The sequence below is a fragment of the Myxocyprinus asiaticus genome, chromosome 7, assembly GCF_019703515.2.
Source record: "Myxocyprinus asiaticus isolate MX2 ecotype Aquarium Trade chromosome 7, UBuf_Myxa_2, whole genome shotgun sequence".
NCBI lineage: Eukaryota > Metazoa > Chordata > Actinopteri > Cypriniformes > Catostomidae > Myxocyprinus > Myxocyprinus asiaticus.
In genome coordinates, this window is record NC_059350.1 from 14105813 (window position 1) to 14118797 (window position 12985).

The 12985-nt window shown below is 39.4% G+C and overlaps 1 protein-coding gene across 6 annotated transcripts in view; it reads left to right on the plus strand.

The window, feature by feature from the left end:
- ctnnd1 (catenin (cadherin-associated protein), delta 1) overlaps window positions 1-12985 on the plus strand; it is a 48982-nt gene that overhangs the window by 14649 nt on the left and 21348 nt on the right. For 4 of the 6 annotated variants that reach the window (XM_051702006.1, XM_051702008.1, XM_051702005.1 and 1 more), the window contains exons 2-3: window positions 8491-8642; window positions 12760-12831. In XM_051702006.1, coding sequence (XP_051557966.1) covers window positions 8496-8642; window positions 12760-12831 — 219 coding nt within the window. In that variant the 5' untranslated portion in view covers window positions 8491-8495. The remainder of the gene's footprint in view (window positions 1-8490; window positions 8643-12759; window positions 12832-12985) is intronic. The other 2 variants (XM_051702011.1, XM_051702010.1) reach the window with 1 other exon arrangement.

Consider the following 12985-nt stretch of genomic DNA (forward strand, 5'->3'; position numbering starts at 1 on the left):
ATTATGCAGTTTTTTTAACAGGATTTTTTTTTTTTTTTTTTTGCAATAATCACAAGGCGCTGTTTTGTTTATAATGTATTCTTTGTGCCTTTTTGTGGACTTTTTATATATTTGATTTACAACTTTATTGCATTTTTGCATAGATTGAAGCAGAGAACATTTTGTCAGAACCTCTAGTAAATTGTTTCTTTGTTTAAATACCCTTATGTCCAGGTTTGGTAAATCACTGAAATAAGCATTTTTCTTCAGAATCGTGAGAGAATCGTGATTTTTATTCCAAGTAAAAAAAAAAATTGTGATTCTCAATTTATCCAGAATCGTGCAGCTCTACTTTTTGCAGCAGTATCGGTGTTATCATACAACAGAGTGTAATCGGCGCATATTATCTCTGCATGTTAGCGCATTAGCTGCCATGAATTCAAAATGTAAACAAGACAAATTAAACATTTTCTACTGCATATATGACTTTAAATCATCATCGAGTGGTTAAAACAGCTTTTACTCTGACCTCCTGTGAATTCTACTCATAGAATGAGACAAAGTCATTGATAACACATTTTAATGTCACGATGTCACGGTTTTACACGTTCTCATATTTAAATGTACTTCTAAACGCCTCCCACAGCGGTGTGATGGGTGTCAGACTGTTTGGAAACAGTATACTGTTGCTCAGCTGTTTTGAACTTCTTTTACCTCTGAACGAAGAACGAATAAGAACTTCTCCGGAAGTATATTGAGGTTCATTTTGGTTTGACTGACTGACTGGCGGCTAACAGTATGTGCACGTGCTTCATGTTTGCGTGCTTTATGTGCTTGTGCACTTACGGAGTTGCGGTAATGCAGATACGCACCTAAATGGTTAAATACACTTAAATTCCGTGGAAATGCTTGTTTTTTGTGAGGTATTAACATAAACGGTCAGTTATGTCTGAAGTGAACGTAAATAGTGGGACAAAAAAGCTGATTTGTATCAAAATATTGGACTTGAAGTGTAAATGCAAGTGTATGTCGTTAATATCAAAGTCCTCGAAGCACCTTGACGAGCGCAGTTCGATTTGGTGTTTTGACCCATTTCCTACTGATACAGAAATTGGGGATGGGACATGTCAAACGACTAATCACATAAAAAAAAAAAAAAAGTCAATAGGCTTTAGTTTATACATACATACCCCTTTCCACCATGCTGCTCATGTCAGAGCTGCTTACTGAGGAAACTTGAGAAGCAGTCTCAATACCAGCTAGATTTTACAAAGGCTTGAGAACCGAACGATGATCTAACTGACAACATAAATCCATAACCAGCCCACAAATGCACCCAGCACATTGCGGTCTTACGACGAGACTGGAGGCACTGTGCAAGTCTAATACATATGAATGAGAAGCAAGCGAGTAAAGGATCACAATATATCAATGTTTTAAATCACAATACATTTGAGCTTAAAGAATAAAGAACACTTATTTGAGGTGTACATCCCAAGATACCTCCTGCGCGTCCCATTCAGAACCGATCATCCCTACGCCCTATTATCTTTGAAGACAGTTACCATCCACTGTGAGCACTTCAGATGACTGAAAGGTGATAACGGTCAGTCAGTACTCACTTTAAGCGATTCTTATTGGAAAATCTGTTTGAAACAACACTACAGTATGGATTGTGCCTTTTGAAGTGTGCTGCAAAGGCATGATTAGCACCAGTTAGAACACAGCCAGATGTGCTGAACAGTTCTCGATCTAAAAAGCATTTGATTTGACAAAATTTCTCAACCTCTGTGACTTAATGGATGTTCCTGACTCTCTTTAGCTGTAAGAGAGAGAGCAGATTTTAAAGGCTTCTATCTTCTGATAGGACATTTTGTCAATGTTTTGCAGTACACTTACTTACATGTAGATGACCTTGAAGCTAATAGATATGGACAGGGTCCGAAATTAACACCCGGCAAGCGCCAAATGAGGGTACATTTTCTATTTGGGCAGTGAATGTTGCAGTGTGGCGGGTGCTTTTTCCTCTCAATGCCTGTCAGCTTCATAAAATAATGTTCCAGTTTCCAGTTTTGTCCTCAAGGGGGCTCTGTTGGCCTACAGTCAGCAAGGCTGCAGGTGTTCAGACAGAACGGCCCTTAGCTAGTTTCCCGCTGCTCATTGATAGCCTTAGTATATCTAGAAGGAAGATGAAGACAATGTTCAGGACCATTCATGCTATCGTGAAGAAGGGAAGATCGAGTAAATGTGCGATTTTAAGTTTTAATTACCCAACACCACACACACATTCTCCTGTAAATATATCCAATTCCCAAACAAATGAATCTTTGAGCCGGTTCTTTTTAGAGAATCAGCAACTAAAAGTACTACCAGTGTCTGATTCCTGAATCAATGACTCTTATGATCCTGCTCTTGTTAGTGAATTAACAAGACTTTTGAATCAGTCAGAGCTGACTGGATAAATCTGACAACTAATTGACTCACTTGAAATAACCCAAGAATTGTTACTGTTATTTAGGTATTTATTTTGGTTGTAATAAATGAAAAATCTGAGAAAAATAAAATAAATCTAAATGAACCTTCAGGCATTTAAATATTTCATAAATGGTAAAATAGTACTAAAAAAGCAGCTCACTTTTAAAAATTCATGCAGCATTTTTTTGTCATGTCTACCAAATCCACTTTTAAAATGCAGTTAAACAATAAAGCAAAAATCTGACTGGCATTTTTTTCATCTCCCAGCCACCTAGGCTAAAAAGTAAACTTTGGACCCTGAATATGGACTGAAAGCAGAAAAACTTTAATTCTGATTTCTTTAGTCAAACAATAACAAGAAAACTTCAGTAGCTTTAACAATTATTAGTGTACCGTAATCGTAGAGTGAAGACCAGTAAGTTTCAAACTTTGTTGTTTTTATTTGTTCTTTTGCTTGTAGCCTAATTTGTTTCCTTGCTCTTAATTTATTACTGAATGTTTACATGTCTTGAATAATTGCTTGAACTTGAAACAATGTTTACTCAAATGAGGTAGTATTTTGTGGTGGTATCGAAATTAGTATTGAGAATCCAGTTGCTCTCATATGTAAGCAAAATTGACAATATAACTAAGTATACCCAAAATGATTCGGAATCGAATGGGGAAATCTGTATTAATACCCAGCCCTATTTCTAAGTAATCAGACATATGTTTCTCACCTGGCAGACTTCTTTTGCAAATGTAGGTCCAAGCATGTGATCGTTGGGTGAATTTGGTTGCTAAATCAAGTATTACTGCTTGTTCATGGATAACTTATTTTATTTTTTTGTTGTTATTTTGGAATTTAATTTTTTACCTTTTGGCTCTTTTGTGCAGTGGATTGGTTATGTTTTGATTTGGCTTTTAATGATGCATATTAATGATTGATGAATAAGTGTAGTTTTGTTTGTTTCTTTCACTTTGTATTGACCGTAATAAACTTGAGGATTTGAGGAAGTCCAACTGTACATGATTGGAAATATTTCTTGTTGCGTAGAGTAATTTCCCAGTTTGTTCCCTTTATTGTCTTTAAGATTATATGCATGTATGACTTCTTCAGTGCCATCAGACAATCTCTTGCTAGGCAGATCTTCCAAAGAACCTTTTGAATATCTCTCAGTTGACTCGGCTTCCCGTGTATGACATCAGTCTTGCTTCCGAGCATTTTAATGGAAAGCTTATCTGAGCACTGAGCTTGTCGCAGAATATGCAGGTTTTTTCACCTGCTGTTCACACCCTTCGTCTGCACCCCACCCAGATAACTGGTGCTAATGAGCAAATGCAGCGTGAAGTCGCCTAAGAGGTTATTTATACACCACTCTCCTGATATCACGATATGTTTCAGTAAGAAGAACTGAATGCTGATATGATGCACAATAGAGCTTCTCTGTTTAATAATGAACAATGAAATGTGTCCTCTGAGGTTCTGATAGAGTAGCTTCTCCAGCTGTTTTACAGAGCTGATTGTAGTTGAAGGGGGCAGATTGTCCTAATTTGATGAAGCAAATTAAGGTTGTAAAGAAATGCACTGCACAAAAAGTAAGATGATATTACCATATTTTTTATGGACTTTTACTGTGGTAACTGGGAGCACCATGTAACTAAACATCAAGGTGTATGAATATGATAAGCATTCAGTACCATGGTATATGTAAGTTTTTGTGGACTTAACATAGTAATACCATAGTATTCTTCAAAGTATGTTAGAGCACCATTAAAACAAATTTAAATGGTAAGCATTTGGTACCATGGTGTCTATATAAAAGTACCTTTTTTTTTTGGAAATTTTACCATGGTAATACCTTAGTATTTTTTTAAGTACTACATGAATAAGTGATCCCATTACTGCACCATAGTACTGGCACAGTACTTTCTGTAAGGGGTGTCAGTTTAAGCATGAAAACGTTGAGTCTGTAGAGGCCAGCACAGTCTCTTTAGCACTGATACATTTGTGTGGAGCCACTCTCCAGTTGAATAGACCTTGGCTCATTCCTTGTTGTGTCTGCACTCGTTATGCCTGCTTCTACACGATCTCTTCTCACACCGCGTCTGATTCACAGTTCTCTCTGCGCGAAAGAAACTGGTCTGGTTTCCTCTGTGTGCTCAGCGGTGACAGCGTGATCACGCCTGCGTCTGAAGAGCTTTGTTAGTACCTGTCTCTCTCGTGCGCTCTTTCCACAGCTCAGGAGCCTTGGTTTTATTTTCTATCTCTCTCACATTTCCGTGCTTTCTCTGTTACTGCTTTTTTATTTAGCTTACTGCATGGGTCACATGGTGCACACTAGGGATGTGCATGACTACATATTTTTATAATGACTAGTTGGTGGGTTGTCTGAACGACTAGTCGGTCTTAAGGAAGCCCTGTATATTTAGGCTGATATTTGGGTCATGTTCATTGTCCACCACATACCGATCAGACAGATTTCTAAGGGGGTGTTTACACAGGATGTGTCCTTGCAGTCAAAAACAGCATGACAGAGTGCAACTGAATGAAGCCGAATGCAGGGGTCTCGACACGCTTAAATAATTTTTTGAAGAGAGCAAGACATGGAGCAACAGCTAAAGTTGTACACTTCGTTAACATCTCTAGCCTTTCAATGTGTACTCTTTTGGATGTGAGCCAGTACAGGCACGTTCGATGCATGCACACTTTACCCATTACGTATGTCACGATTCATTACATTTGAAATATGGTAATCGGATCGTGATTGAAACTGTGACAAATACGCGAATCGATGAGTCTGAGAAAGTGAAACTGCGAGCGAGTCCCAGCATGAATCTTAGAGCTCAGTTTCAGTCTTGTAGCTCTGATCCCTCTGAAAGCCACTGATTTCAAGCTGTGTACCTTTTGTTTTTTAAGAGGACTAGATTCATTATTAAATGTAGGACATATGCACACATATACAGTAATTAAATATATAAATAGCAATATTGATACAAGGTTCTAAAGTATCCATACAGTATGACAAAAAGCATCTTGATGTATTGATTATATAATTGTATAGGCACAGCTCTAATGTTGGTACAGTCATCTTAGTCGTGTTCAAATGCGGACTGTCAGCGTGCCTAGGAAAACTGGGTTGTACTGTGTAGTGACACACGAGACGTACTGGCACGTGGAAAACCAAAGTATACTTTGGCCTTAAAATGTAAAAAATGCTGCAAAAATGGCTCATCCCTCCAATTTAGTACATGCCAGGTATTCCAACAAATAGGCTAAATATCTATAACCTTTTATTGTCTTAGTCCACAAAAAGCTGAGAACTTTGGAATATGCATAATCACAGAAACTTTGCACACAGAAAGCAATTTGAAGTCCGACAGTAATTGATTTGATTTGAAGTCCCACTGCTAAAAATATTCAAACTAAAACAAAATTATAATCATTCTAGATAACCTAGTTTAGTGGCATTTTATCCTGGTCCTGGAGTACCTTGGCACTGCACATTTTGGGTGACCAAATACACCCAATGGACCCTTTCAGAGACGGTGATGACTCGTTTCCACCTTTTTAGCAGCGTAAATAGTCACTACTGCTGTGATGGGATTCAAATAAAGCTGCTGAGAGATTGAGCAGATATAGGCATCTTTTTGCTAAAATTTTAACCAAGAGTATTCTGTCGTTTGAGTTTTACCTGTATTACCTGTACAATTTGGGCAAAAAGAAATACATTAAACAACATTAATGTTGAACAAGGTGTTAAAAGTAAGAACAAGTAAATGATCCCTAACCAAAATGAAGTAATGTTTTGTCCATGCTTTATTACTGCCAAGAGTTACTCTGTAGTGTGTTTGCACTCGAGTCCTCTTTAAGAGATCCATTTGAAAAAAAAGTATTATTGCAATATTCAATAGTAATATATTTCTGTAATAAAGCATACAGAATGGCAATACGGTCTTAAGCCTTTATTTTGCGGAAAACTAAAGGAAGTGTGTAGGGCTGTCAAATTAATTTTCGAATACTCGTAGAATGTAAAAAAAAAATGCACATTCGAAATCTAAAACTGTGTATTTGAATTTTGGATTTGTGCCAAGCCCTGATGATGACTTCAGATCGATCGCATCCTTGCGCTAAAAAAAGGCTAGACAGCGCAACAAATACAGTTTAACAGAAAGCATGTGTCTCAGTATGCTTTAAGTTCTTTTTAATTAGACACATCATCTACAAAACAGCGCTCCTGTACGAGACGCTGAATAAACAAAAACAAAGCGAAACAAAGACGTTTGTGTAGCGCGTGCTTACATAGAAAAACAAATGGATGGTTGCAAAAGCGTTTGGTGTAAACAGTCCCTTATGGTAGGTGGAGGTACTTGGCTGTTGCATCTTGCTCCCTTAATAAGTGTTTCTCAGATTAAGCAATGAGTTGTTTAAATGCTTTGTCAGGAAAGATGTTAAACTTTGAAATGTGTATCTGTCTTGATCCTCGTGTTCCTTTCAATTCTGTTGTGTTCCCTCTGATTGAACAGCCCCTGGCCTGGGCTCACAGTCTGAGCCGCTTCACCACCGAGTTCAGCCAAATACCACTGCTATCTGGGAATATTGCTACCCTACATACACTGTAGTGGATAAAAAAACAATATTGCACTGTTATTATGAAGTTTGAGTCGGGGTAGTAGACTGTGGCATCAGTTCAAGTGTAACAGCATGTGAACTGTCTATCGAAGCGTTTCCCTCCCCTCGTTTTTCTTTTGACTTATTTGAAACAATGGACTGACTAAAACGTATTTATTTTATGCACATTCGTTGAAAATGGAATGCTTTTTTTGTTTTTTTTTAAACAGCCAGGAATGTTATTTGCAGTAATATAACAGTGCTGTATGGTTTATGTATTTAATGCACCCTCTTGTGGACTAAGGAAACAATATTATTTGAATTTTGAAAATATTTGAGAAAATTCAAACTTAGTATATCTGCCCAGTTCACAGCCCTAGAAGTGTGTTGTGTCTGTTTAAAGTTGACAACAGCTTTGTGCTCCTCCTTTCAAACATGGTGAAATGCTCTCCTTGGTCAACGTAACACTGGTGCCATGGCATTACTTTAGATTGGCCATTACAAGTTTCTAAACAAAACATATTTGGAATTACGCAAATGTGCAGTTTGAGTAAATCTGGAATGCTTTAAATATAATGTAGTCAGCGCATGTTAGCAACGTGCACAACCCGAACTCGGAGCACAGATGTTCTTTGTTTAACACATTATTAGAGCAGATGGAATTTGTGTGTATTGAGCAAAGATCCACACTGAGACCGCTGAAACACAGCATTGTCAATCTCGTGTGTAATACACTACAGATCAGAGTGACATACAATAGGCTACTCGTAAACCGAACTTCCTCAGAGAGCTTGATCCATCAGCTGAAAATGGACCTCGAAAGAGCTTGTGATTTGGTCTGTCATCAGTAGACACAGCAATTTCCAAATGTACCTGGCTGTAATTTCTTCGCTCAAGCTCACTAATATCGCAGAGGGTTATGCTAAATTAGGCTAACCGTGAGTGGCAGAAATTGTGATCGCAAATAAATTACAAATAATTGCACAAACCTAGACTGTCGTAATCCAACGTTGTGGAAGAGTAGTGGATTCTTTTGCTGTTGCAGAAAATGGGAATGCAACAATATTTGCTGTGGTGCCCTTTTCACCGCTATAGTTTACCCCACCATAGTTTACTTCTGCATTTCAAAAAGGGTCCATTCAGATCTTGGTGCCTCTACTAACGAGCTGATGAGTTGAATCAAGTGTGTTAGATTAGGGAAGCATCCAAAATGCTTAGTGAGGGCTACTCCAGGATCAAGATTTAGAAACGCTGTACTGATCATCCATCTCTAGTGCACACCATCTTGGATAGGGCTATGCATTTCTCTGTACAAGTGTCATTTGCATCTGCATGGAGTGCATGCAGGCATGTTTCTCTCTGTTTTTAGGACACATGTGGAGAGTGTAAGGCGCTCGTTCTCATGATGTGTGTGCGAATGTGTAACCCTGTCCTCTTTCTCTCAGTGTGTATGGAGCAGTGTGAGAATGCCGCATCTCTCCTGGCCTCCGTGCGAGAGCAGGAGATGCAGTTTGAGCGTCTGACTCGAGCTCTGGAGGAGGAGAGGAGGAGCGTGGGGCCCTCCGGCACCCTACCCCGCCCCTTCCCCACCCTGCAGGTAACGCCTTCCCAGCCAATCATGCAGCAGCAGGGTTCCCCGCATCATCACCCTGTGATATTTCACCCCATGTTCATCTTAAAACGTCATCTTGCCCCACCTCCCTGCATCTCTCTCCTCCATCTCATCTCTCTGTGCACCATTGCATTCGTACTTGTCGACACTTTGAGGAGCATGGCAATTAACCCATCCTTCACAAGTGGCATTCATTGTCATTGTTTTTATTTACATTTGCATCATTTGTATGCTTCTGTCATCATTGATGCAGATGTCATTCTGCAGCTGATAACGTGACACCAAGTCAAAGTTTCCCTTGCATGGTTCTTCTTTGTACACCCCCAGTTTGTGTTGCCATCACATTGTCCATTAAAATCTGGACGTTATTTGTCTCTTTGTTTTTTGAACGTCACCTCTTTTGGTCCTCACCAAAGCATGTCTGTATGTTGTATGTATGTAAAAACCAACTCTGTCGGACTGTGTGGGAATGAATGTTCTTCAGTCTTTATGGTGAATGTCTCTATCACAGAAACTTTCTCAACACCCAAACCCCCTTACGTTGGTGTCTGAGAGTGCAGAGATAACAAACTGGTTTAGTAAGTCGAGTCTCCCTTGTGTTTAGAAGAGGAGTTGGGAAAACTCTGTCTTTTGGTTGCTCAACAAGAACACATTTAGTATTGTCTTGAACTTTCAGATTACTTGACCCTTCTGAACAAAAACAGTTTGAATAAAAACAATTTGATACACACTTTTTGGATTAGAGGACTTGTCTGACTGGTTAGGTTACACCACCTCCTTCAAGGGGGTTGACTGTGCTTGCAAGTGATTTAATGAAACTGGATAGGTTTATTCCATGCCACATCTTTAAATAAATTTTGTTGCTTGTCTCTCAAATATATCATACTATCACAGTATAACAGAATAACTGTATCTCTCAAACTTTTAAAGCATTTAAAGTTCTTAAACTTTTAAAGTTCACCCAAAATTAGAATTCTGTCACTTACCCTCATTTTGTTCCAAAACCAAGTGACTGACTGACTTTCTTTGGGGGAAGAAGATATTTTGTAGAATGTCCAAAGTGGCTTTGTGTGAGGAACAGCCCAAAATGTAAGATATTATTCACAGAAAATCTTCCCTTCCATTATAGCTCTCAAATATAATTTGCTTACATTCAAGCGTGGCACGTCAAAACATGTCGCACCAGGTTTGATGCAGTGATGAGACATGCAAGAAACAATATGCGGGTTTACGTGCACGGCAATACACTGACAGTGTAAGAAAACTACTTGCATGAGATTTGAAGCCATCTGATTATTCCTTGCTTTTGATGTTGAAATATAAATGGGCATGTGCACAACAATTACCGCATTTTCACTATCGGGCCAAATGTGGTTATGCTAGTGCATGCCAGGACCAGTTGCCTTCCCACTGTCAATTCCGGGGCTTCATCATGCTGCTTCGTGGCTTTCTCAGGGACAACAGGCAATGGCTTTTGGCCCACCATTTACCCTTGTGGCCAAACAAGTGAGGCGGGGTCTGTGTCAAAGGCTAAGTTCGCCAAACTTGCCAGGTTGTGTATCCAGCACACAATGGTACAAGTTTGGGAAAAATTGCGGGTACTGTAAAAATCTGTTTAAACGCACAATGGACAAAGCTGTGCCCAAAAAAAGAACTTTCCATGGTTCGAGACACTGTGGAGAGACCACTCGGGACACCATGGCAGTTACAGTTGGCAGTTACTAACATTATCTTGCTAGCTAGCTGATGTTAACAAATGATATAAACTCGATATTCTAGATAACATGATACCTCAGCTTGAGCTCCCCTCTTGCTTGTGAAATAGGCGGGGTGTGTGTCATTGGCATCAGGGCGGCGTATTGGGGCATATAGCGCTGCGGGGCTATTGGCCCGATGGTGGGAATGCAGATCGATTTTGGTCTCGCGGCTCTAGGTCCGAGGCTACTGGCCTCAGCTGTCCAGCTGATAGCCCTGGCTCGCCTTGACCCGATAATGGAAAAGCAGCTATTGCACAAAGAATGATGGTCAAGGTGTTTACATGCAGTCGGGGTTATGGACAAATATCTGCGTGGTTTGCGTGTAGAGAATTTGAGTGGTGCTGCATGCCATTGTTGTGTAAATGCATGAGTAATATTCTCTGGTAGCCAGTCCTGGCATTCGTTCATCCATCATTCATCATTCTTTTCCGCTACACTGTCATGTTTCTGTTTTACAATGGTGTCACTAACTTCAGTCACTTCAGTAATTTGTTTAAATGTTCAGTCGTTTACCCATATGCATCCATTGCATGGACATTGTTTCAAATGATTCTGGTTTTTAGTTGTGTGTTGCACATTTTTTTTTAAATATACAGGTGCATCTCAATAAATTAGAATGTCGTGGAAAAGTTCATTTATTTCAGTAATTCAACTCAAATTGTGAAACTTGTGTATTAAATAAATTCAATGCACACAGACTAAAGTAGTTTAAGTCTTTGGTTCTTTTAATTGTGATGATTTTGGCTCACATTTAACAAAAACCCACCAATTCACTATCTCAAAAAATTAGAATATGGTGACATGCCAATCAGCTAATCAACTCAAAACACCTGCAAAGGTTTCCTGAGCCTTCAAAATGGTCTCTCAGTTTGGTTCACTAGGCTACACAATCATGGGGATGACTGCTGATCTGACAGTTGTCCAGAAGACAATCATTGACACCCTTCACAAGGAGGGTAAGCCACAAACATTCATTGCCAAAGAAGCTGGCTGTTCACAGAGTGCTGTATCCAAGCATGTTAACAGAAAGTTGAGTGAAAGGAAAAAGTGTGGAAGAAAAAGATGCACAACCAACCGAGAGAACCGCAGCCTTATGATTGTCAAGCAAAATCGATTCAAGAATTTGGGTGAACTTCACAAGGAATGGACTGAGGCTGGGGTCAAGGCATCAAGAGCCACCACACACAGACATGTCAAGGAATTTGGCTACAGTTGTCGTATTCCTCTTGTTAAGCCACTCCTGAACCAAAGGCAACGTCAGAGGCGTCTTACCTGGGCTAAGGAGAAGAAGAACTGGACTGTTGCCCAGTGGTCCAAAGTCCTCTTTTCAGATGAGAGCAAGTTTTGTATTTCATTTGGAAACCAAGTTCCTAGAGTCTGGAGGAAGGGTGGAGAAGCTCATAGCCCAAGTTGCTTGAAGTCCAGTGTTAAGTTTCCACAGTCTGTGATGATTTGGGGTGCAATGTCATCTGCTGGTGTTGGTCCATTGTGTTTTTTGAAAACCAAAGGCACTGCACCCATTTACCAAGAAATTTTGGAGCACTTCATGCTTCCTTCTGCTGACCAGCTTTTTAAAGATGCTGATTTCATTTCCCAGCAGGATTTGGCACCTGCCCACACTGCCAAAAGCACCAAAAGTTGGTTAAATGACCATGGTCTTGGTGTGCTTGACTGGCCAGCAAACTCACCAGACCAGATCCCTCTAGAGAATCTATGGGGTATTGTCAAGAGGAAAATGAGAAACAAGAGACCAAAAAATGCAGATGAGCTGAAGGCCACTGTCAAAGAAACCTGGGCTTCCATACCACCTCAGCAGTGCCACAAACTGATCACCTCCATGCCACGCCGAATTGAGGCAGTAATTAAAGCAAAAGGAGCCCCTACCAAGTATTGAGTACATATACAGTAAATGAACATACTTTCCAGAAGGCCAACAATTCACTAAAAATGTTTTTTTTATTGGTCTTATGATGTATTCTAATTTTCTGAGATAGTGAATTGGTGGGTTTTTGTTAAATGTGAGCCAAAATCATCACAATTAAAAGAACCAAAGACTTAAACTACTTCAGTCTGTGTGCATTGAATTTATTTAATACACAAGTTTCACAATTTGAGTTGAATTACTGAAATAAATGAACTTTTCCACGACATTCTAATTTATTGAGATGCACCTGTATTTACTTGGCGTCCTGCTGTGAATGTATGGCCTTTTTCAGCGGCATGGACACTGGCCACTTTGACATTTATTGGGCTTTTTTTTTTTTTTTTTTTTTTTTTTTTTGGTGTGTGTGTGTGTTTCATAATGCTCTCTCTCTCTTCCCCTCTCCCTTTCCCTGTTTTTCTAGAACGGGCGTGTCACTGGTGATGCAGAGTTGGAACGCCTCAAATTAAGTGAGGGATACATTAACGGGACACAGGTTAGTATTTGGTGTCCAGCCCTCAACAATAAAACCTGTTGTGTTTAATAGACTTTATTTGCCCTCCAACAACAAATTTGATAGTACTATTTTTAGCAACACATTATTGTTAAATTTTTATTAACATTAAAGTGGGGTTTTTAATTTCTTCACC